The 21,708-nt window shown below is 42.0% G+C and overlaps 1 protein-coding gene and 1 long non-coding RNA gene across 3 annotated transcripts in view; one reads left to right on the forward strand and one right to left on the reverse strand.

The window, feature by feature from the left end:
- Positions 1 to 271: 271 nt before the first annotated feature.
- On the reverse strand, positions 272 to 18,800 carry LOC122562578. Its single transcript, XR_006315361.1, has 3 exons — positions 18,615 to 18,800; positions 16,299 to 16,386; positions 272 to 4,816 (listed from the first exon to the last, which is right to left on the reverse strand). It is a non-coding gene; the product is annotated as an uncharacterized LOC122562578 (long non-coding RNA).
- Positions 18,801 to 18,992: 192 nt separating this feature from the next.
- ptpn11a (protein tyrosine phosphatase non-receptor type 11a) overlaps positions 18,993 to 21,708 on the forward strand; it is a 58,078-nt gene continuing 55,362 nt past the window's right edge. For both annotated transcript variants that reach the window (XR_006315360.1, XM_043715532.1), the window contains exon 1: positions 18,993 to 19,244. Coding sequence is in view for 1 of the 2 variants with exons in the window: in XM_043715532.1 (XP_043571467.1) it covers positions 19,231 to 19,244 (14 nt within the window). In the remaining variant the exon portion in view is untranslated. The remainder of the gene's footprint in view (positions 19,245 to 21,708) is intronic.

Here is a 21,708-nt window from a genome sequence, read left to right on the forward strand (position 1 = left end):
CCTGCAAATAGCTGCATCAGGTTACATATAACTGTTTTGTTAGAAAGAAGCAAAGCAATCCCTTAAAGGTGGGAAGCCACTGAGAGATGTTGGGTGATGATTGTAATAAATCATTAATGACAGATTGGCACCATTCAATCTCAAGGTGATAAATGGTTGTGATTGTCAAAGTGATGATTACAGAGATGTTATGCCTGCTACACTGTGTTTTAATTCTTATACCTAGCAAAGAAACTGCAAGTCAACTCTTATTAATAATAAATTATATTTATTTATTTAGCACAATTAATATAATAATAACAAAATACACTATAAATCTAATCAAATACCTTGGGCTTTAACTTAACTCTGGATAATTATACACTATGACACTAGATCTTGGTCTTGATCCACGAGATGATCATCTGATCATCTTCACCCTGTGGTCCCAGGGGTGTCTTCTCTTCACAGTGGTTGGTTTCAAGTTACTGATGCTGAGGATGGTGTTGCACAGATTCTTAAACTTCATAGTTGTTCGCACTCTTTTGGGAGGGCCTTTAGTGTCTTCCAACAGATCGATCAGATTGAACCAGGCGTTGACATGTCAATCGCAGGGTGGTCCTTGGACATCCATTCATGGAGATGTTCAGTGCTCATAGGTCACGTAGCCCTCTCTAAATAAGGATGTGAGCCACCCTTTTGTCTGGTAAACAACTCAAAAGTTCTGATTGTCCTGGGGGTGGCATTCAGGTTGATTCATTCAATACAAATTCAACTGCATATTGTATTGTCTGCAGCTGTTGGGTTAATTACATGTTGCCTGTCTGTAGCTGCAGCCTGTCTGGATTCTGCAGCATGTTTACTAGCACAACCACTTTGGTCAAGGCTTCTCTCAATTTCCCAATATGCCTAACTTATTGTCCATTTTTTGTAAACCTTTATAAATCCATCATTTTGAGCTGCCCATAGGGGAAAAGTCCCTCCTCTTGGTCCTGAACACAAAAAGTGTGATGGATCACAAGATCACCGACCAATGTCTGTGCAGTGACTACATGATCATCCAGGCTCATGCAAAGAACAACAGAGGAGAGCATCAAGTGACTGTGACGTGTCAGCTAGACATCAGTGCTTCACAGACATGTGAAAAGTGACTCAAGATGTTGAGCCAAAAATGAAACCTTTGATGGTAAAGTCAAGCTGTTTGATGGAATGATACTCACCCTCAGAATCTAGTGACACTGCTGGAGAGAGCTCACTGGCGGAACCTGAATTGGAACAAGGAAAAAGATGCACTGAAGTCACGTACATAGGTAATGTAGTGACAATGAAAGGATGTCACAAAAGTGAGAGTTGTAGTAGCAGTGTAGCATCCAGTCGATATGAAAAATAATGCACAGATTTATTGATTTGTGAACTACTTAGCAGAGTCCTTGACTGATTTTCCAGCACCACATTCTTCGACTCAGAGGAAAATGTACTTGGGTAACTAACAGAGCACAAGGGAGCAAGAGGAGCTGCTGCTATTTATGAGGGCAAATATAGGGGTTTCCATAAGTCAGGCTGTAGTGCGCCACATCTGACAAGCCTGAAGATACAAGACCTCTGTTTTTAACAGGAGTGTTTCCAAAGCATCAGCCGCTGGGAGTGAGCTGGTGGTGTAGATGGTGGCTCAGGTGGAGGAATCCACAGGACATTGAAAGAAAGCTTTGTAACTGTACAGTCTATTGTAGCGGATTATAATATCCATCAGTCAGAGGACAGAGAAATGTACTCAATTATTTTGGTATCTCTGGTGATTTTCACTGCCTTTACATTCACATTTAACTGTTGATAGTATGGAAATGATGTATGGTGTTGAATTTCTCAGTTATTTGTAAAACAGCTGAATTCTTCATTAATGAGTTAAGGTTATTGTTACTCATCACAATGTCTGTGTCTGTGTTCAGGCATTCCACATTCTCACTGGTAGCTGTATTGTCAGCTGCTCTCACTTCTCATAGTTGGTAATCAGTGGTTTAAAGATCATCACTTCCTGCAAGAGTAAAGTCAACTCCAAGCATCATCCATGTACAGTCTGGGTGTTATGAGTCCTGAGAGATTCTTTAGCTTGCTTGGTTTGGTATTCGTTAGAAGCATTTTAATATGTGATGTGATCATTAGTTTTGTTGCCAGAAGAGCACTTTCATTGCCTCCCTCAAATTAGATTCAATTTCTTGACTGTTTGCAAGAGTATGCTTGAGCATCATTCTTTCTCATCTCCTTGAGAACAATGATATTGGTTCCTTTCTAAGTAATTTGGCGATCCCTTCAGTGCTGGATAGGGTACTCTCTAATAGCAACAGGTATGTCCTTAATGATTCAGACCATCCTTTCATCCTGATTGGAGATGGATCTTATTGCATATATTGCTTGTCTTTCACACCCAATGTCTTTTCTGCATTAATAACTTCCAAGACTGTTACTTCTCATTGAATCTGGAAAATTTCACACTCTATTGGCATCCCCAATCCAGAATATTTAATCTGAAGAAAGCAAAAACTGGTGAAGGTTAGCTTGATGATCAGGACAAGCAGAGATACTAGGATAGTTTTGGCCTTTATAGGATCATGGAGCAGGTTAGCATCCTGTTTGTCATCTCTCTTAATTATAATTTCTTCTGATGCATAGGCTCCTGCCTTATCCCCATAACCCTTGATTCCTTTACATTAAACATCTTTCCAACTCAGCCTTGAACATACTTTATGGCAGAGGACTGTTACAACTGTTTAGTAAAGAATTCCAAAGACTTATTCGCCTCTGAGTAAAGAAAGAAGCTTGAACATAGTATTCCTCAGTCTCATGCCAAGCTTTGAAACTGAGTGGGTGCTGGAAACACTGCTGTCTCCCTCTTCACTGTCCTTACGGAGTGACTCGTTACTCAGATTATATGTTCTGCTTCTGGATTCTTCCACAAGATGAAACATTGCCTGCAATGCTAGTGGACATCAAACAGGCCCACAAAAGAAAAATATTTTGACACAATTTGCTTTAATCTATTAAATGATTACAGGGATGAGAATGATATAGTTGTGTGAGAAAGCAAACGATCACACAAGTATGACATTATGGTTTAACCAACAAGCACAAACCAGTCCTACATGCAGCGCTGTTAAGTTAGGAGTGTTCTGAAGGAACTTATTCAACTGTCCACATCAGCAGCCTTTCAATTGTCAGTTTTGACAAGGTGGGATGGGTAAGGGGCAATTTAACCAGAACTTTTTTCTCAGAGTTGTCAATGTTGGCCAAACAAAAATGCTGCAGATGCTAGAAATCTGAAACAAACACACAGAACACTGAATCGGTCAGCACATCAGGTAGCATCTGTGGAGAAATATAGTAATTAGTGTTTCATCTAGACTACTTTGTCATAATGGGTGATGGTGAATAGCTATTCCTGAAATGTTAGCTTTTTTCTTTCTCCATAGGTGCTGTTTTTGCTTAAACATTGGACAACTTGTCAATGTGTTCAGTTCAGTTATTTAGTTAATTCAGAGATGTTCAATTTTAAAGTGTACATCTGAGACAACTTCTTAAAATTCACAGGATGTGGGCGCCACTGTTGATTCTTGATTGCCCTTAGACAGAGATGACCTTCCTCTTGAACTGATGCATTCTAAGTGGTTAAGTACACTCTCAATTCTGTGAGAAAACAATTTCCACAATTTTGGAAGTGACTGTCAAGGAACAGCAATGCATTTCCAAGTCAGGATGTTGTATGGCTTGTAGGGGTGTGTTGCATGTGGTATTTCACTGTGCATCAGTGGTGAAGGGCGTGAATATTGGAACTGTTAGATGTGGTGGCAAGCAAGTGGGCTGATGGATAGTGACTATCTGGAGTGTTATTGGAATTACACTCATCCAGGCATGTAGAAAGTATTACATCTCACTCCTGATTTGTACCTGGTAGATAGTAGACAGGATTTAAGGTGGAAGAAGGTGAGTTACTCACTAAAAAATTCCCAACCTCTAACTCGCTGTTGTGTACATAGTATTTATATGGCTGATTTCTAGCATCTGCAGCGTTCTGGTGAATGCTAACAGCCAAAATTTGATATTTCAGGATTCAGCAACACGACTGAATATCAGATTTTTTCTTATTAAGAGATGGGCACTGCCTGGCATTGAAGTGGTTTCAGCGTTAATCACTGCTCATTGAGTGCACAATAAACATCCCCACATCGGAGCTTACAGTGAAGATCATTGATAAAGCAGCTGTACATTGTTTGACCTAAGTCATTATTCTGAGAAAACCTTGCAGTGAAGCCTGTGGCTAAGGTACATTTTGCACACAGGACATATTTAGGCCCCTTTCTACATTCTCAGCTAAATGCCAGTGTTCTAACTGTACTGGGACTGCTTGGTTAAGGACATGATTAGGTATGTAGCATAAGTCTTCAAAATGTTTCAAAACCAATAGCCATGTATTATTCAATACATTCTTGATATCACTAGCATCTGTGATACTGGGATGCCCAAGTGAAGGTCAAGATTGATCATCTGCTGAGCACCTCTGGCTAAAGATGCTTGCTAATGCTTCAGCTTTGTCTTCTGAATTAATGTGGTGGACCTCCCAGTTATTGAGAGTGGAGACTTCTCCTTTAGTGTGCTTATCATTGCCTACCACCATTCACAGCCGTATTTTTTTTTCCAATTTGTTCACTGGATGTCAGCATAACTAGGCCAGTTATTATGGCTCATCCCTAATTGGTGGTGAGCTGTATTCTTGAACCTCTTCAGTCCATTTGCTGTAGGTACAGTGCTACGAAGGAGGGAAATCCAGGATTTTGGTCCTGTAACACTGAAGGAACAACAATAAAATTCCAAATCAGGTTTAATGAATGACTAGAAAAGAAATTTTCAGATCAAGTGAATCTATGCAAGCTGTTCGTTCAGCTCAGTTGTCGTGGTTGGAGGTGTGGGTGGTACCGTTTAAGGAACATTGGTGCTTTTCTGTGTACCTTTGTACAGGTATATACTTCTGTCCCTGAGTATCAGTAGTGAAGGGAGTTAACGTTTACAGATGTGGTCGAGAGTGTGGTGCTGGAAAAGCACAGCAAGTCAGACAGCATCCGAGGAGCAGGAGAATCAACTTTTCAGGCACACGCCCTTCATCAGGAATGAGCCAATGAAGGGATACAGATGTGGTGCCAATCAAGTGGACTGCTTTGTCCTGAATGGTGTCCAACTCCTTGAATGTTGGAGGCAAGTGGGTAGGTGTGAAATCAAACGATGGCAAGGAATTGGAAGTGGGTGGTTTTAGTGATGCCATGGTTATTAGAACAGAAGTTTATCTTGGGGTCAAATACAGAAGTAGAGTCATAAACAATCTGGTTTATGTTCAGGTAGTTGCCAGGGAGATGGATGGATTTAGAGGTTAGGGAACAGAATTTCAGGGTGGGAACGGAACACAATAGTATAGTTCTTCCCATTGTTTAGTCAGAGGAAATTTCTGCTCATCCATACTGGATGTTGGAGAGCAATCCAACAATTCAGAAAATAAAATGCAGGGTTTGAGATAGATAAAGGCAGCATGTAGGTCAGAAATAGGATGGGAGCACAACGATAGATTCTTGGGAGACACCAGAACTAATGGTAAGGGAATAGGAAGAGAAGCTATTGCTGGTGTTCTCCGGCTATGAACAAATAAAAACATTCACACCCAACTAGATTGTGACAGTGAGACTTTGAGGTAGGACGATGTGGTCAAACATATCAAACACTGCAGACATATCAAGAATGTGGAGGGGGCTACATTTATGTTTTTCACAGTCAGTATCTATTTTATTTGCACTTTTTTGCTTCAGTAGCATAATTGAAAATCTGTTGTTAGGGACTCAAGCATTTGAGTTATAATAAAGATGGGTACAGATTTAGGAAGCAATAGTATATTCCAGGAGATTAGCATCTAAGATCAAAAGACATATTTTCAGTTCAGCAGCGTTCTAGTGTTTTGGTGCTTTGAAATGGGAAAAACTGTTAAATGGTCATGAAGCTGGGCTTAAAAGGCAGTCTATTCTAAGCTGTCAAGAGACTGTGTTGATTTGGACTTTGAGTGACATCATGAAACAAACATCTTGAATTTGTTGCCTGTTCTCAAACTCTCCTGTTGAGCAACTAATGCAATATCACTCATTTTAACATCACTAAAAGCCAATTTTTCCCCTAGTGTTTTATTTATCTGTGTATTTAGAGTGTACAGGGAAATTCTTCACTTTAAAAGTACTTACCCATGAAGAACACTTCCCCTTTAAATAAAAATAAATTGCTCAAAAAATTTTTTTGACAGTGGAGGTTCCCCTTTAAACTCATCAGAATGAAAACCTTACATTTTATGTTCGGAAGACAATTCTCTTTTCATAATTTGCTGAAGATATTACAAAATTGTTCTTAATGCCAGATCTTTCTAACTCTGTACTTCTCCATGCCTATAAGACTGCAAGATTAAGAAGCACCATCTCCACCATCAGGACAAATAAAGTAATTTCAGATCACGTCACCTAAGGTAAACCAAATAGTATCATGAAACATGGGAGGCTATTTGGACCACTGTGTCTGTGCTAACTCTTTGAAAGAGCTAGCCAATAGTTCCAGTCCACAGAACACTGCATTATTTCCTAAATTTAAACAATTTGCCTACTTCCCCTTTGAAATTTTTCCTGAATCTGAATCCACCTCCCCTTCAGGTAGTGTGCCTAGATCATAAGTTCCTGAATAAAATGAAGATTTCTTCTCATTTACCCCCAATTATCTTACGTTTGTGTCATCGGTTCATTGGCCTTTAGGCCTCTGGGATCTGTATTGATTGTACAAGGTCGACCTCATAGAATAAGAGTTCCCTGATTGGGGCGGTTAATCTGGTTCAATTAGAGAGCATCAGTTGACAGAAAAAAACACGAGTGTCAGAGGTTCTGTTTACTCAGAGCTGGCTCTGAGGAAGCTGAATCAGTGTCAAGGATTTTCCATGTGTAAATAAAAGGATGACTTGGTAATGGGATACCAGTCTCTGTGGAGGCATTTCAGTGGCAATTAAGAGAAAAGCAGATTCAAAATTTTGGTGGTGTGACAGTCCTGAACATGTATGCAGACCACGTCAAAGCTTAAAAACTTGCAAACTGCACGTGAGCAAATGTGTCCAGTTCCTCGACTGTCTTTCCCCCTGCTCCAGAACCTGTGGATTCTCTCTCTCTCTCTCCATCAAGAGTTGAAACTGCCTCAATCTGAGATGGACATAGCCTTAACATCTTTGTCACCTGAAGAGGGGAGTGAATTTCTTCTGAGACACCCCAAGGGCAAGAGACAAACTAATGTGCGTTACACGCCACCCATATCAGAGGCAGAGTTGGAGGAATTTGACCAGGTGCTATAACACCTCAGGACAAGCTACAAATAAAAAAAAGGCCTACGTCTTTGAACTCAGAAGGGGAGGAATGTAGTGCTTGTCATGAGGTCAGCCAGGTGGACTTCGCATGAGTTCCCCGATTAGATCAGATTAACAGCCCCAATCAGGGAGTCCGAGGGGACGGATATAAATAAGAATGTCAGAGGTTCTGTTCATTGAAAGCTGGATCAGCGTCAAGGATTCTCCACATGTAAATAAAGAGTGACGTGGTGACAAGATACTGGCCTACTATTAGATTAGATTACTTACAGTGTGGAAACAGGCCCTTCGGCCCAACAAGTCCACACCGCCCCGCCGAAGCGCAACCCACCCATGCCCCTACATTTGCCCCTTACCTAACACTACGGGCAATTTAGTATGGCCAATTCACCTGACCTGCACATCTTTGGACTGTGGGAGGAAACCGGCGCACTCGGAGGAAACCCACGCAGACATGGGGAAAACGTGCAAACTCCACACAGTCAGTCGCCTGAGGCGGGAATTGAACCCGGGTCTCTGGCGCTGCGAGGCAGCAGTGCTAACCACTGTGCCGCCCACGGTGGGAAGCTGGATCAGCGTCAAGGATTCTCCACATGTAAATAAAGGGGGACTTGGTGACAAGATACTGGCCTCTGTGGAGTTATTTCAGGAATAGTTTTTCCTCATTTGATCAATAAAAACCCTTCTTGACTTTGAATACTTCTTTTGAATCTCTACTTGACACGGCTCCAACAAGAATCTCAGATGGTTGCAACTTTAATGTCTCCATTGGATCTTGTAATGTGTTTCTGAAATAAACTTGCATTCTGTGATGTGATGGAACTCAACACCCAACAGTACGTTAGAAGTATGAATTGAACCTTTGCATCTTTGATGCTCTTCACACTAAGTTCCCAGGTTTAACTTTGATGTGGTCAACAATCAGATATGAAGGCAAAAAGTCTAAGATGCATATTAAATGTGTCAATATACTTTTTCGTTATCTGATCTTGAAGCCAAATGAGTGTTCTTGAAGCCTGGCAATATTTCACTTACTAAAGCCTTAGTTAGAGACAGCAGAAGGAAATGAATCTCCTTTATTGTTGCAACCTGAGTCTATTTTTTAATTAGGATGCTATATAGGAACAGAAGTATGCATTCTAAGCCACCCTTCAGCGAATTTCTAGCTCATCCACACTTAAGCATCTATCCATCTTGGTTCTGCAACTCTGAATACTAAAAACGTCTAACTAATTTTTAAAAAACAATCTATTTTGGGGCATTTTCAGCATATCATCCCACAAACAACTGCTGATAGGGGAAAGACTTCCATATGTCAACTATTATTTTCATGAAGAACTGCTTCCTGACGACATCCTGAAGAACATGGCTCTGATTTTAAGGTTCTACCCCTTGTTCTGGATTCCACATCAGGGAAAAAAAATTCTATTTACCCTATTGAAGTCTTTAACCATTTTAAACACATTAATTAGAAAATCCATTCATCTTTGGCACTCAAGGTAATAAAAGCCTGCACTATGCAACCTGTCTTCCAAATACAACTCTTTCTGTTCCTGCACAAATCTGGAGAATCTGCACCACATCCACCCTAAAATCAATGTAAATTTTCCTAAGGCATAGTGCCTAGGACAGAAAATGGTGTTTGAAATGGGGTCACCAAAGAGTTATAAAATTAGAAAATGCCACATGCCAGAAGTCAAATTTTTAATATTACTTGTGGCCTAGCTCATTTATACTACAGTTGTGATGGTCCAATTTCAAGTTTGGACATGGAGTATATTGGAAGATGGGAACAGCAAAGCAGAAATGACTGAGAAACAAGTATAACATTTCAGAATTGCTTTCTGGGTGTGACAATCCAGAGTAGCAGGTATTATGAGAATTTATTTTTATTCTTATGTTTGCTTTCCAAACAAGAGGGTGCAAGTGAAAGATTCTTTCTTTGCCAAATTAGAAAGTTGGGATATGTGCTTAAAGGGATAGCATCTTTTATATCATAAAGAGAATTGAATATGCACTTATAAAAAAAAACTTTTTGTAGGGAAAGACCAAAGAGTGGGACTAATTGGACAATTCACTCAAAAAGCCAGCAAAGATACGATAGCCAAGTTGCCCCCTCCGGTACAGTATACTTCTCTAGTACGATTAAATCTACATATGGAAATAAACACTAACAGGTTTTATTGAACATGACAACGTACAGGGGATGTTAAGAAAGAGGATGTTCTTATTTGGAACCCTATAGTCCTCGGCTCTACGTAATTGGACATCAGTATGACTTAAATCCCTTTGCACATGCTCAGTAGCTCTAACCAAGTAAAAGGTATAATTCCCTTTAGTCTACAGTATCCATTGATACTCATGCTCCGAGAAATGACATTTATGAAAAATTGAAATGGTGACATGAGCGGTACACTTCACAAGTCTATAACTCATGCATCTGCAAGCATTTGAATAATTTTGCTTTTCCACTTCTTGGTGATTTGTTTAATCCTCTGGACCAGATAGTGCACAAGAACTCAAACCTCAATCTTTGGAAACATGAGAAGAGTTCCACTTCTTTGAGGTACTGTGAACATGGAAAATTGTGCAAGCAACTGTAGCAGGTTTCTAAAAAAACATAATTTTTCTCTTGGTTTGTTAAATAATAAACGTTATCAAGATAGCCATATGTAGCTTCAAATCTTGAAAATTAGTAAAAGCTAATTGCTCAAAAAAATTCAAGAGGGAAGTGAAAATAGGGATTTTTAACAAGAAATAATTATGCTCAATCATTCAATTATAGTGAAGGCAAATAAAGATAAGTCCATGAAAGACAAAAGAGGAAACCCAACTGTTAAAGGCAGAACTATTCATGGTGTTTTTAAAGCATTGTGCAATGATCCTGCTGAAAGACTTGTACTTTTACATTAAAAGTGATTGTCTCAGATGTACAGCACAGAAACAGACTCTACAATCCAACTTTTCCATGCCCAACAAGATATCCATTAATCTAGTCCCATTTGCAAGTTTTCGGATATACTCCTGTAAACTCTTCCTATTTATGTACCCATCCAGATACCTTTTAATATTGTACCAGCCTTCACCACTTCCTCTGGTGGCTCACTTCATACATGCTCCACACTGTGCATGAAAAAGTTGCCCCTTAGGTCCCTTTTAAACCTCTCCCCTTGAACATATGCCCCCTAGTTTGACTCTCCTACTGTGGGGAAAAGACCTTGGTTATTCACCTTATCCTTGCCCCTCATGATTTTATAAACATCTCAGTCTCTGACACTCCAGGGAAAACAGCCCCAGCTTCTCCTGATAAGCTCAAACCCTTCAGTCCTAGCAACATTGTTGTACATTTTTTCTGAACCCTTTCAAGTTTCATAACATCTTTCTTGTAGCAAGGAGACCAAAACTGAATGCAATATCGAATGCCTAACAGCCATAATATGACCGCCTAAATCCTAAACTCAACCAATAAAGGCAAGCATACCAAACACCTTCTTCACTATCCTATCTACCTGCAACTTCACTTTCAAGGAACTACGAACCTGCACCTCGAGGACTCTTTGTTTGGCAACACTCCCAGGACCTTTCCAAAATGCAGTAACTCATGTTTATCTAAATTAAACTCCACCTGCCATTCCTCAGCCCATTCACATTGTTTATTCACATCTAAGTCTTTTAGATAAAATAACAAAAAGCAGTGAACCCAGCACTAATACTTGTGGCACACCACTGGTCACAGGTCTACAATTCAAAAAGCAATCCTCCAGCTCTTACTTTGAGCCAATTTTGTATTCAAATGTCTGAAATTCATTTTAAGTACTTTCATAGATCAGAATTAATCAACTTTTAATGCAAAAGTCAACTTTTAAATTTTGAAAAGACCAATTATTGCTCCCTAGAATGTTATCTCAACATCCCTCTCATATCAATCCCCCATTCACAAAGACACTCTCAAGAGCTTCCCTCCAGACCAGGCAACATCCTTGTAAACCTCCTCTGCACCTTCTCCAATGCTTCAACATTCTTCCTATAATGGGGTGATCTGGACTGTACACAATATTCCAAGTGCGGCCGCACTAGCATTTTGTATAGTCGCAGCATGATATTACGGATCCGGAACACAATCCCTCTACAAATAAAACCTAACATACTGAACATTCCCAATCAACTCATTGGCTTTTCTGGAGGACAGAACAAAGATTTGGTAAAGGAGTTATCAATGGCTCAGTAAAATAAACTGTCCATACCCTAGAAGATAACAAGGTCATAGAGTCATACAGATGTACAGCATGGAAACAGACCCTTCGGTCCAACCAGTCCATGCCAACCAGATATCCCAACCCAAGCTCGTCCCACCTGCCAGCACCCGGCCCATATCCCTCCAAACCCTTCCTATTCATATACCCATCCAAATGCCTCTTAAATGTTACAATTGTACCAGCCTCCACCACATCCTCTGGCAGCTCATTCCATATACGTACCACCCTCTGCTTGAAAAAGTTGCCCCTTAGGTCTCTTTTATATCTTTCCCCTCTCACGCTAAACCTATGCCCTCTAGTTCTGGACTCCCCGACCCCAGGGAAAAGACTTTGCCTATTTATCCTATCCATGCCCCTCATAATTTTGTAAACCTCTATAAGGTCACCCCTCAATCTCCGACGCTCCAGGGAAAACAGCATGCTTGAGAATATAATCAACTTAGGAACCACACAAATGTGTAAAATTAGTGGATCTGACAGTTCACAGAAAAAAGGAATGTGCACAAAAAGGAGTTGAGAAATAAATCTATAATCATAAATCTGAAGTTGAAAGTTACTACCAGAGAACAGAGCAACCTGCTTAAACTACATCATAGTTTCTTCTTGAAAATTTGGAAGAGAATGGTTCCAAGGAAAGGGTCTTTAAAACCAAACTATGTCAGGCTAATGGAATATTGGGAAACTGAAACTTACAGTCAGGCACATCTCAAGTTAAAAGAAACACAAAGGAAAAGATGTTAGCATAATGGAAATAGATGATCCTGCTATTCCAAAGCTGAGCAGTTGTAATCAGGTTTACCAGGATGTTGCCTGGTCTGGAGGGAAACTCTTGAGAGACTTGGATCTGTTCTCATTGGAAAGAAGGAGGCTCAGATGGGATTTGATAGAGACATACAAGATAATCAGAGGATTAGATAGGATAGACAGTGAAAGACTTTTTCCTAGGACGATGACATCAGCTTGTACGAGGGGGCATAACTACAAATTGAGGGGTGATATATTTAAAACAGATGTCAGAGGCAGGTTCTTTACCCAGAGTGGTAAGGGCATGGAATGCCCTGCTTGCCAGCATAGTTAATTACATCTCAGCAAAACTCAAGATGAATGAGATGGCACTCAGTTGAATGCTGTAAACACAATGTAAAGCACATTTTAAGCAGAAGCAAGAAAGTGATTGCCAGTTTACCTACTGGGTAAATTCCATCATTATGAGTGATAGCATTCAAAGACAAATGAATGGGTTACAAACTCAGTAATAAAAAGGAGGTCCTGAAGATGCTCATCAGGTATAGCAGCTTTTGTTGAGGGAGAATCAGAATTAACAGTTCAAGTCCAACATAACTTGTTTGGAAGTAGAGAGAGGTGGGAGAAAGTGAGGACTGCAGATGCTACAGATCAGAGTCGAAGAGTGTGGTGCTGGAAAAGCACAGCCAGTCAGGCAGCATCTGAGGAGCAGGAAAGTCAACATTCGAGCATTAGCTCTCCATCAGGAATGTGGGGGGTGCCCCAAGGGTGCTGAGAGAAAAATGGGAGGGGGGAGAGGAAGGGGAGGTGAGCCTGGGGGAAGCCAGCTGGGAATGCGTTAAGTAAATGATGGTGATAGGTTGGATGGTGGATAAGTGGGAAGGAAGATGGACAGCTAGGGCAGTTCAAGAGGGTGGTATACCTTCACACGTCATCTACTGTGTCCATTGTTCCCGATGTGGTCTCTTCTACATTGGGGAGACAGGACACCAACTTGTGAAACGTATCAAAGAACATCTCTGGGATACAGGACTAAACAACCCCACCACTCTGTGGCCAAACGCTTCAACACCCCCTCCCATTCCGCCAAGGACATGCAAGCCCTGGGCCTCCTCCACCGCCAAATTCTAGCCACCCAGTGTCTGGAGGAAGAAAGCCTCATCTTCTGCCTTGGGACCCTCCATTCACACGGGATCAATGTTGATATTACCAGTCTCCTCGTCTCCCCTCCACCCACCTTATCCCAGATTCAACCCTCCAACTCAGCACTGCCCTCGAACTGTGCTACCTGTCCATCTTCCTTCCCACCTATTCACTCCACCCTCTACTCTGACCTATCACCATCACCCCCCACCTTGATCTAACTATCCATTCCCAGCTACCTTTGTTCCCCAGCTCCACTAGTTTATCTCTCAGCAGCACCACCGCCAACTTATCTATCAGCCCGCATCATTTCCACCCCTTCCCCCTGCCGACTCCTGATGAAGAGCTTATGCTTGAAAAATCGACTCTTCTGCTCTTCGGATGCTGCCCAACCGGCTGTGCTTTTCCAATACCAAAGCTTTTGGGTAAAGAGAGGTGGAAATATGAAGGTGTAGAAAATGGTGGTGGTGGAGGTGGAGGCAAAAAAAACGAGAAGCAGGTGGAATTTAAGGGAGAGAGAGCATGGGCGCACGAGTGAAAGGGACAGCGAGAAAGAGAGAGAGGAGAGGAGAGAGAGAGAGATTAGCATCACAGAACAAACAGCAAACTGAGTACTCATTTTGTAGAGAGAGACAGGACCAGATTAGGTGTTAACAATAGCTGTTAAGAGCAGAATAAAGATTAGCAACGGATACAAAGCCAAGAAAACCAAACACTGGGAATGGGGAGACAGGCAAAGGAAACAAAATGGAGGGCAGAGTTCTTGGTCTGAAATTGTTCAACTCAATGTTGAGCCCAGAAGGCCTAAAGAGAATAAAACAAAGACCTCCAGATGCTGGAGATCAAAAACAAACAAAAAACAGAAATGGCTAGAGAAACACAGGACGTCTGGCAGCACCTGTGAAGAGAAAATTGCCCAGTGACTCTTCTTTAGGCCTAAATAGACAATGCTTCAGTTTGCAATGGGCTTCACTCAGACACTGCAGCAAGCCGAGGGCAAAAAAATGATTTTAAGAGCTAGATGGTGTCCTAAAATGTCAAGTGACAGGAGATTGGGTTCACGCCTGCAATCTGAGTTGTGTTCTGCAAAGCATTATCTCCAGTGAAGGGGAGACTACATTATAAGCATTGAAGACAGTAAAAGATTGAAAAAAGCACAAATAAATTTTTGCATCTCCTGGAAGAAATGTTATGGGCTTTGGACAGTGGGAGGGTTGAGATAAAGGGAAATGGATTGCATCTCCTGCGATAGTATAGAAAGGTGCTACAAGAGGGAGATGGCGTGTTGGGGGTAACAGAGGAATGCTAGGATGTCACAGAGGGAATAGCTCCTTCAGATTAGCGAGAGGAAGTATAGCTGAGGTTGCTATGGGGGTTGGTGTGTTTGTAAACATTAGTAAAGTTTATCACTACAAAAGGTGGCAGAGAAGTCAAGGATTAAGGGAAGAGCTAGAGATGGGCCAGGTGAAGTTGAGTTGGAAGCAAAATTGATTAACTTTTACCATTCTGGATGAGAGCAGGGACTGATATGGTCATTATTGTACTGGAAAAAGACTTATGAAAGAATGCCCCACGTCAGACTGGAAAAACAAAGCTATGAACTGAGAAAGGAGAGAGAGCTATTCAGAAAATTCGGGCAGATTACCAGAAACTCACATTTCAGAATGAAGATTTAAAACAAAAAAATGTTGAAAAGTTTCAAAACTGAGCAGGGCATAACATGACAATCTATAAGGTACACAAAACAGAAACTGCAAAGTATACTGTTAGGAGAGGAGGTAAACATGAAAATGAACAGCCTAAACCTCAGTTCAAAACTTCATCAGCATATGCTTCATAGAGAAGAACTTGTAAAAGGCTGACAGTGCTGTGTTCAGACAGTAATTTAGTGAACTCCAGATGCAGTCTAACACCATGTCCAATTGGAGAATGTTTTTACAGTTCCAGTAAAACAAAGGTTGGACCAATTCCAACCAGAATGGGTAAAGCAGGAAGTTGAAAAGCTGGAAGAGGGACATAAGAGTGGCTGCAAGAAAAACATATGCTGCAGAATGACAAAGCAGAACTTGAAGTACTTGAAGACCAACTATAGTGTGCTGTTTTGTTCCAAAACAGGGACACGTCATTTTATAGCCAAAATAATACATGTTTAAAAGAAAAGAGAACAAGTTAAATAACTGTAAAGTATTCCACTTCTAAAATAGGTCATTAGTCTTTATTTAGAAAAAATGACACTGGAACTGTTAAACTGATATGAAGGCACATAATTTTAAAAAGAAATGTTATTTCTAATAAGAAAGAAATAGGAATTAATTGTTGAATGTACAAAGCTCCAGCGTAGTAATTTGCCAAGCTCCATCAGTCCACTTGACACATGGAGATGCAAGAAATACCCTTGATGGAACCCATTTTGAGTCTTAAATGTCATTTTGAACTTCTGGGAATCAAAAGACATATCCTCAATGCTATCCAACTCCCTTACCTTGTTAAAATAAAAAACTGCAGATCATAGAATCCCTAGTGTAGAAGCAGGCCATTCCACCCATCACATCCACACTCCAACAGCATCCCACCCAGATCCCTACCCGATCCCTTTAACCCTGCATGTTCCCATGGCTAATCCACCTAGCCTACACATCCCTGAGAACCATAGGACAATTTAGCATGGCCAATCCACCTATCCTGCACATCTTTGGACTGTGGGAGGAAACCAGAGCACCCAGAGGAGACCCACACAGACACAGGAAGAAGGTGCAAACTCCATGCAGTCACTGAGGCTGGAATCAAACCCAGATCCATGGTGCTCTGAGACAGCAGTGCCAATCATTGAGCCATCGTGTCACCCTGCTGCAAATGAAACAAAAAACAGCAATTACTGGAGAAGTTCAGCAGATCTGGCAACATCTGGGGAGAAAAAGACAGTGTCAACATTTCAACTCAAATGACCCATCTTCAGAACTGGTTGTCTCAGGGAAAAGATGATATGTATGCTGAAGATGGGGACTGAGGAGTAAATGATAGTTAGAGACGGAGCCCAGGGAGAGAACAGCAGTTGGGCAGACAAACGAATGACTGCGCAATCACTTTATGGAACTTCTATGTTCTGTCTGTAAAATGACTCTGAGCTTCAAGACACAACGTTCCCTAGCCAACATTTCTTCTCAAGCCTGCTGCAGTAATCCAGCAAGGCTCAGCACCACCTGGAAACCTGCAGCTTTCGGGACTCAATATCAAATTCAAAAATCTTAGGGCCTGAGCACCTTCTTCCATATTCTCTACACACCTCCCTGCACCACCACCTTGTCATCCCTTTGGCTGCTTTCATCACAAACAACATATTGTCACCCACTAATGGTCCCTATTAGTAGCTATCTTCAGGCTGACCATTATCCATTCCTTTATTTGCTCAAAAGATGTTTTCTCGCGCTCTCTGGGTTCCATCTCCACTTATCATTTACTCCTTTCTCTTCCTAGCTCCAATAAGTTGTGGACCTGAAACACTGTTTTCTCTCCACAAATATTGCCAGACCCTGGTGCGTTGTGTTTTTGTTCCCAAAACAGGACAAACAGGAAGACAGCTAACGATCCGCATCCACGAACATCAACTCCTTTCTCTTCCTAGCTCCAATAAGTTGCGGAACTGAAACACTGTTTTCTCTCCACAAATATTGCCAGACCCTGGTGCGTTGTGTTTTTGTTCCTTTTGTCCACCTCATTTGTGCTGTATACACACCCAAATCCTGAACCAAATAGTAAAAGTAGGCTCAGCCCCATTTGATAAAGGGGTTTAAAGTTTGAGAGAAGATTTGTAGCTCGGGTGCTCGTTGCTATCGTTGTCCCAGTTATAACAGCACACAAACCAACAGCCACCCTCAGACAACAACTCACCAGAACGAAGGACCCGATACCCAGGACAGCTGAAACTGACAACCAGAAGCGGCAGGGACAGGCCACTATAAATGCCGGAGGAGACACCACAGAAGCGCTTCACAGGAGGATTCCCAAGCACTGAGGATGTCACCTAGACAGGGGACGAAACGTTTGCGACAAAAATTTCCAGCTCGGCAAACAGAACCACAGCAGATAAAGGGGTTGCTGCAATTCTCTCAATTATTTTAAGTTGCCACTTTTACATACATTTAAATATAATTTCTCCACTTTACTTTCAACTCTTATTGATTCGGCTTCCAGCAATGTTTACAATAGGAAATTCCATCTACTAACCCTTTGTTGTGGTAAAATTGTAGCATTTGCAGGAAAGTTGCAGCATGGAAAGCGGCAAGTTTACTGTCAGCCTATCAAATTTACTGCAGCTGGGGGGAAAAAAAATCTATTTGCTACCTTGTGGGCGGCACAGTGGTTAGCACTGCTGCCTCACAGCGCCAGAGACCCGGGTTCAATTCCCGCCTCAGGCGACTGTCTGTGTGGAGTTTGCACATTCTCCCCGTGTCTGCGTGGGTTTCCTCCGGGTGCTCCGGTTTCCTCGGTGGGTCGGTGTGGACTTGTTGGGTCGAAGGGCCTGTTTCCACACTGTAATGTAATGTAATGTAATCTAATCTTCCACCGCCTGGTCTGTACTCTAGCAGATCCCAAAAACAAACCGTCCAGGCAGATTGAAGGTTTCTAATGCAAAAAAACCCAGAAATACATAGAGAAAATCAGCAGGTCTAACAGCATCTATGGAAAGAGAAGCCGAGTTAAGATTTCGACTCTTCATAACTAGACAGTACTTATCTTCAAAACTAATTCTGACGATTGGAAACGTTAACTCTGCTTTTTTCTCCCTCCAAATAAACCTGTTGGACTATAACTTGGCGTTGTGATTTTTAACTGTGTCTATAGGTGCTGCCACAACCGCTCAGCTTCTCCAGCTTTTGCTGTTTTTGATTCCAACATCCGCAGTTTTTGTTTAACATTATTGAAGGTTTCGGCCTTGACCACCAGAACATTCTCGAACCCCCGCCCCCCGCCGCCGCCCCTCCTCTTGTTTTCCTCACGTCCCCGAAAATCCTTCTACTCCAAATCGTTTCTAAGCCCGACATCCAGTTAATAAATGAATTCAAACCAGTCAAGACCTGAGTTATTGTTAATCGAGCTTCCTTTGAACCCTCTCAGATTCCGATGCGATAAACCTCTCCTGGCTACTGTCTCCGCACGCCGCTCACAATACGCATGCGGAAAAACCTTGCTCGAGCGCACATTGTCTTGCCAGTAAAAAACATGGCGGCGCCCAAACCGGGACGAGTGGAATGACGTCACTGGGTTTCGCGAAGGGGGCACGGAGAATGCAAGTTTTACGCACGCGCACCAAAAGCGTTTCGGGGTGTCGCCTGACATTCTCTGCCCCAGCGTTCCACAACTACGCCCAGTCTTGCAGCGAGGAGGCTGATGCGTGCGTCATATCCGTGCGCGGTTGGACCAAGTGACGTGAATTTTCAGCGTCGTCGTCGCCGGGGAGGGAGAAGGAGCTGGGCGGAGATGACTTCTTCCCCCCCCGCGACGTAGTCGCTGTTAGTTCCTCAGCCGGGAAGAAAGAGAGAGAGAGAGAGAGAGAGACGCTGGGCGGGAAGAGCGGCCTGAGCTCGAGTCCGGGCCCCTCGCCCTATAGAAGCTACGGCGGCCCCAACTTTCGGCGGAGGCAGAAAATAACCGGCAGGCCAGTGTCGGAGGGAGTGCCCTCCGTCCATCACCATGACATCCCGAAGGTGGGTATAAGGGGGAATGGATGTATGGCGGGGAAGACGGGGTGGGTACAGTGCGGGTATTAGGCGGAGACTGAGGCCACGCCACTACTTGGGGGGTCTGAAATATGGAAACAGCCCCCCGGCTGCCTGGGAAATACTGACATTCAGTGATAACCTGGCCTGAACTTAAGGGACCCTGAGGGAGGAGAGGGGAAGTATCACTACTGGATCCAGGCGAAAGTGAGGACTGCAGATGCTGGAGATTAGAATCGAGAGTGTAGTGCTGGAAAAGCACAGCAGGTCAGACAGCATCCAAGGAGCAGGAGAATCGACGTTTCGGGCAAAAGCCCTTCATCAGGAATGCAGGATCTCACTACTGGATCTAGCCAGTCACTGAGCCAAAAGGCAGCGCTTGGAGTATTGCAGCTAGGCACAAACATGTTGTCAATCCCTCATTGACCTCTAATGTATCTACCTGTACTTACAAGTTCTCGCTCAGAGACTGCTGTGCCGAAGATAGAGTTGAACTTGGACCTTCATAAATAGCGCCTATGTTGGGTATGAATATGTTGAGGACAAATGTGCAGCCACAATAGTACAACTAAAGATGGGCGACTATATCCCAACTAGTAAGACTCTAGTAATGCTGATTTGGAAGCTTTTTGTCTATATGATGCCTTTAAATGCAGAAAACATTTTGATAACAGGAGATGTGAATGAGAGGGATCAGACACACAGTGAAAATATCATGTTTTTGCTAGGGTTTGTGGAATAAGGTACTGAGCAATTTATAAAAGTCCCTCAAAGCTATGCTGTCAGGCAAGATTCACCAGTGATTTGCATTTATGAAACCAGTTAAATTTGGTCAGATTAATGTAAAATTGTACCTGATGCAAGGAAATTTAAAATTTAAATTAAGTATTTAAAATTATCTTAAAATTAATGTGCAAACTTCAGGGCTAAGGTTAAAAAAAGATTTCAAATTTAAAAACCAAAAATGTGAAATTGAACTTAAATTATTCCACCTAATCACTCTGTACTTTGTCAAGGGGGAACAATTCATTTTGTCTAAAACCAAAAGAGAAAATGCTGGAAAATCTCAGCAGGTCTGGCAGCATCTGTAAGGAGAGAAAAGACCTGACGTTTCGAGTCTAAGTTTGTCAAATTCATTTTGTCTATTTTGTTATGAAAATTGAAATACCATCTTTTACAGAGCACTCATTAGATCATTGTGTGAAGGTATTTGGCAAAGGGCCTTGATCAGCCAGATGGCTCGGTGTTTAGCACTACTGCCCCTCAGTGCCAGGAACCTAAGTTCGATTCCAGTCTCTGGCCACTGTCTGTTTGCCCATTCTCTCCCTGTCTGCGTGGGTTTCCTCCGGGTGCTCTGGTTTCCTCCCACAATCCAAAGATTTGTATGTCAGGTGAATTAGCCATGCTAAATTGCCCATTCTGTTAGGTGCATTAGTCAGGGCTAAATGGAGGGGAATGGGTCTGGGTGGGTTACTGTTTGGAGGGTTGATCTGGACTTGGTGTGTTTCCATGTTGTAGATAATCTAATGGATTGTAGCGAAGAGGAGCAAGAATAATCCTAGTTTAAATAATGTGATGTAAATGACATGTCTAAAGTTATTGTCAGAGAAAAGGAGATTGAGATGAGAAATGATCAAGATCTTTATTATATCTAGACATAATTGGTAGTATGGAGTTCATAAGCTTTAATCTAGGGCTAGAAGGCAAAACTAGAAAGTTATCAAGATCTTGGTGAGACCCACAACTTTAAAAAGTTTTCTTGCCTCCTATGTCTCATTTGAGCAAGAGACATATGCTGTAGACTTCAACCAAAAACCATTCTTGCCATATCACCTGAATTTCTTGAAACCCTGACCCAATGAAAATTTGAATCGGCAGAATTATTGTGGACTAACTGCAAATGAGGATGATTGTGCTGTCTACAAAAAGCTTAACTTCAGGCCACAGGGTGTTACTTGGAGAGTGTGGCCTTCTGAGTAAAACTGTATTCCCTTCAATTGTTGGATCTTGCTTCATTCTTTAGGACATCAGATTAAAATGTCAGTGTTTTTACTTCTTGGAAATACTGACTGTGGTTGCACTGAACTGCCACAGGAACTTCAATTATGTTGAGCCTTGACAGTACAATTCATGTGCAAGTGGAAGTGTGGAGTTGATTCAGCTTTTCTCAGTTGCACATTTCTGTAAACATGGTACAAAGCAGACCCACCCACATTTACTAAGATGTAAGATTGCAAGGCAGAGAAAAGGACCAACGTGAAAGGAAATGACATTGCATGTTGTATGCAGGAAAAATATGACTTAGCAAAGGTCATATTACTGCAAAAGGACCAGCACCCAGAAGACCAAGGGGATAATGCCTGTTGATGCTATAGAGATAATGACAGCACTGAGCAGGCAGAGTAACCATGTACAGGTCATTCTGCTAGAACATGACAATTGTGTTCCTCTG

The sequence above is a fragment of the Chiloscyllium plagiosum genome, chromosome 25 (genome assembly GCF_004010195.1).
Source record: "Chiloscyllium plagiosum isolate BGI_BamShark_2017 chromosome 25, ASM401019v2, whole genome shotgun sequence".
Classification (NCBI taxonomy): Eukaryota; Metazoa; Chordata; class Chondrichthyes; order Orectolobiformes; family Hemiscylliidae; genus Chiloscyllium; species Chiloscyllium plagiosum.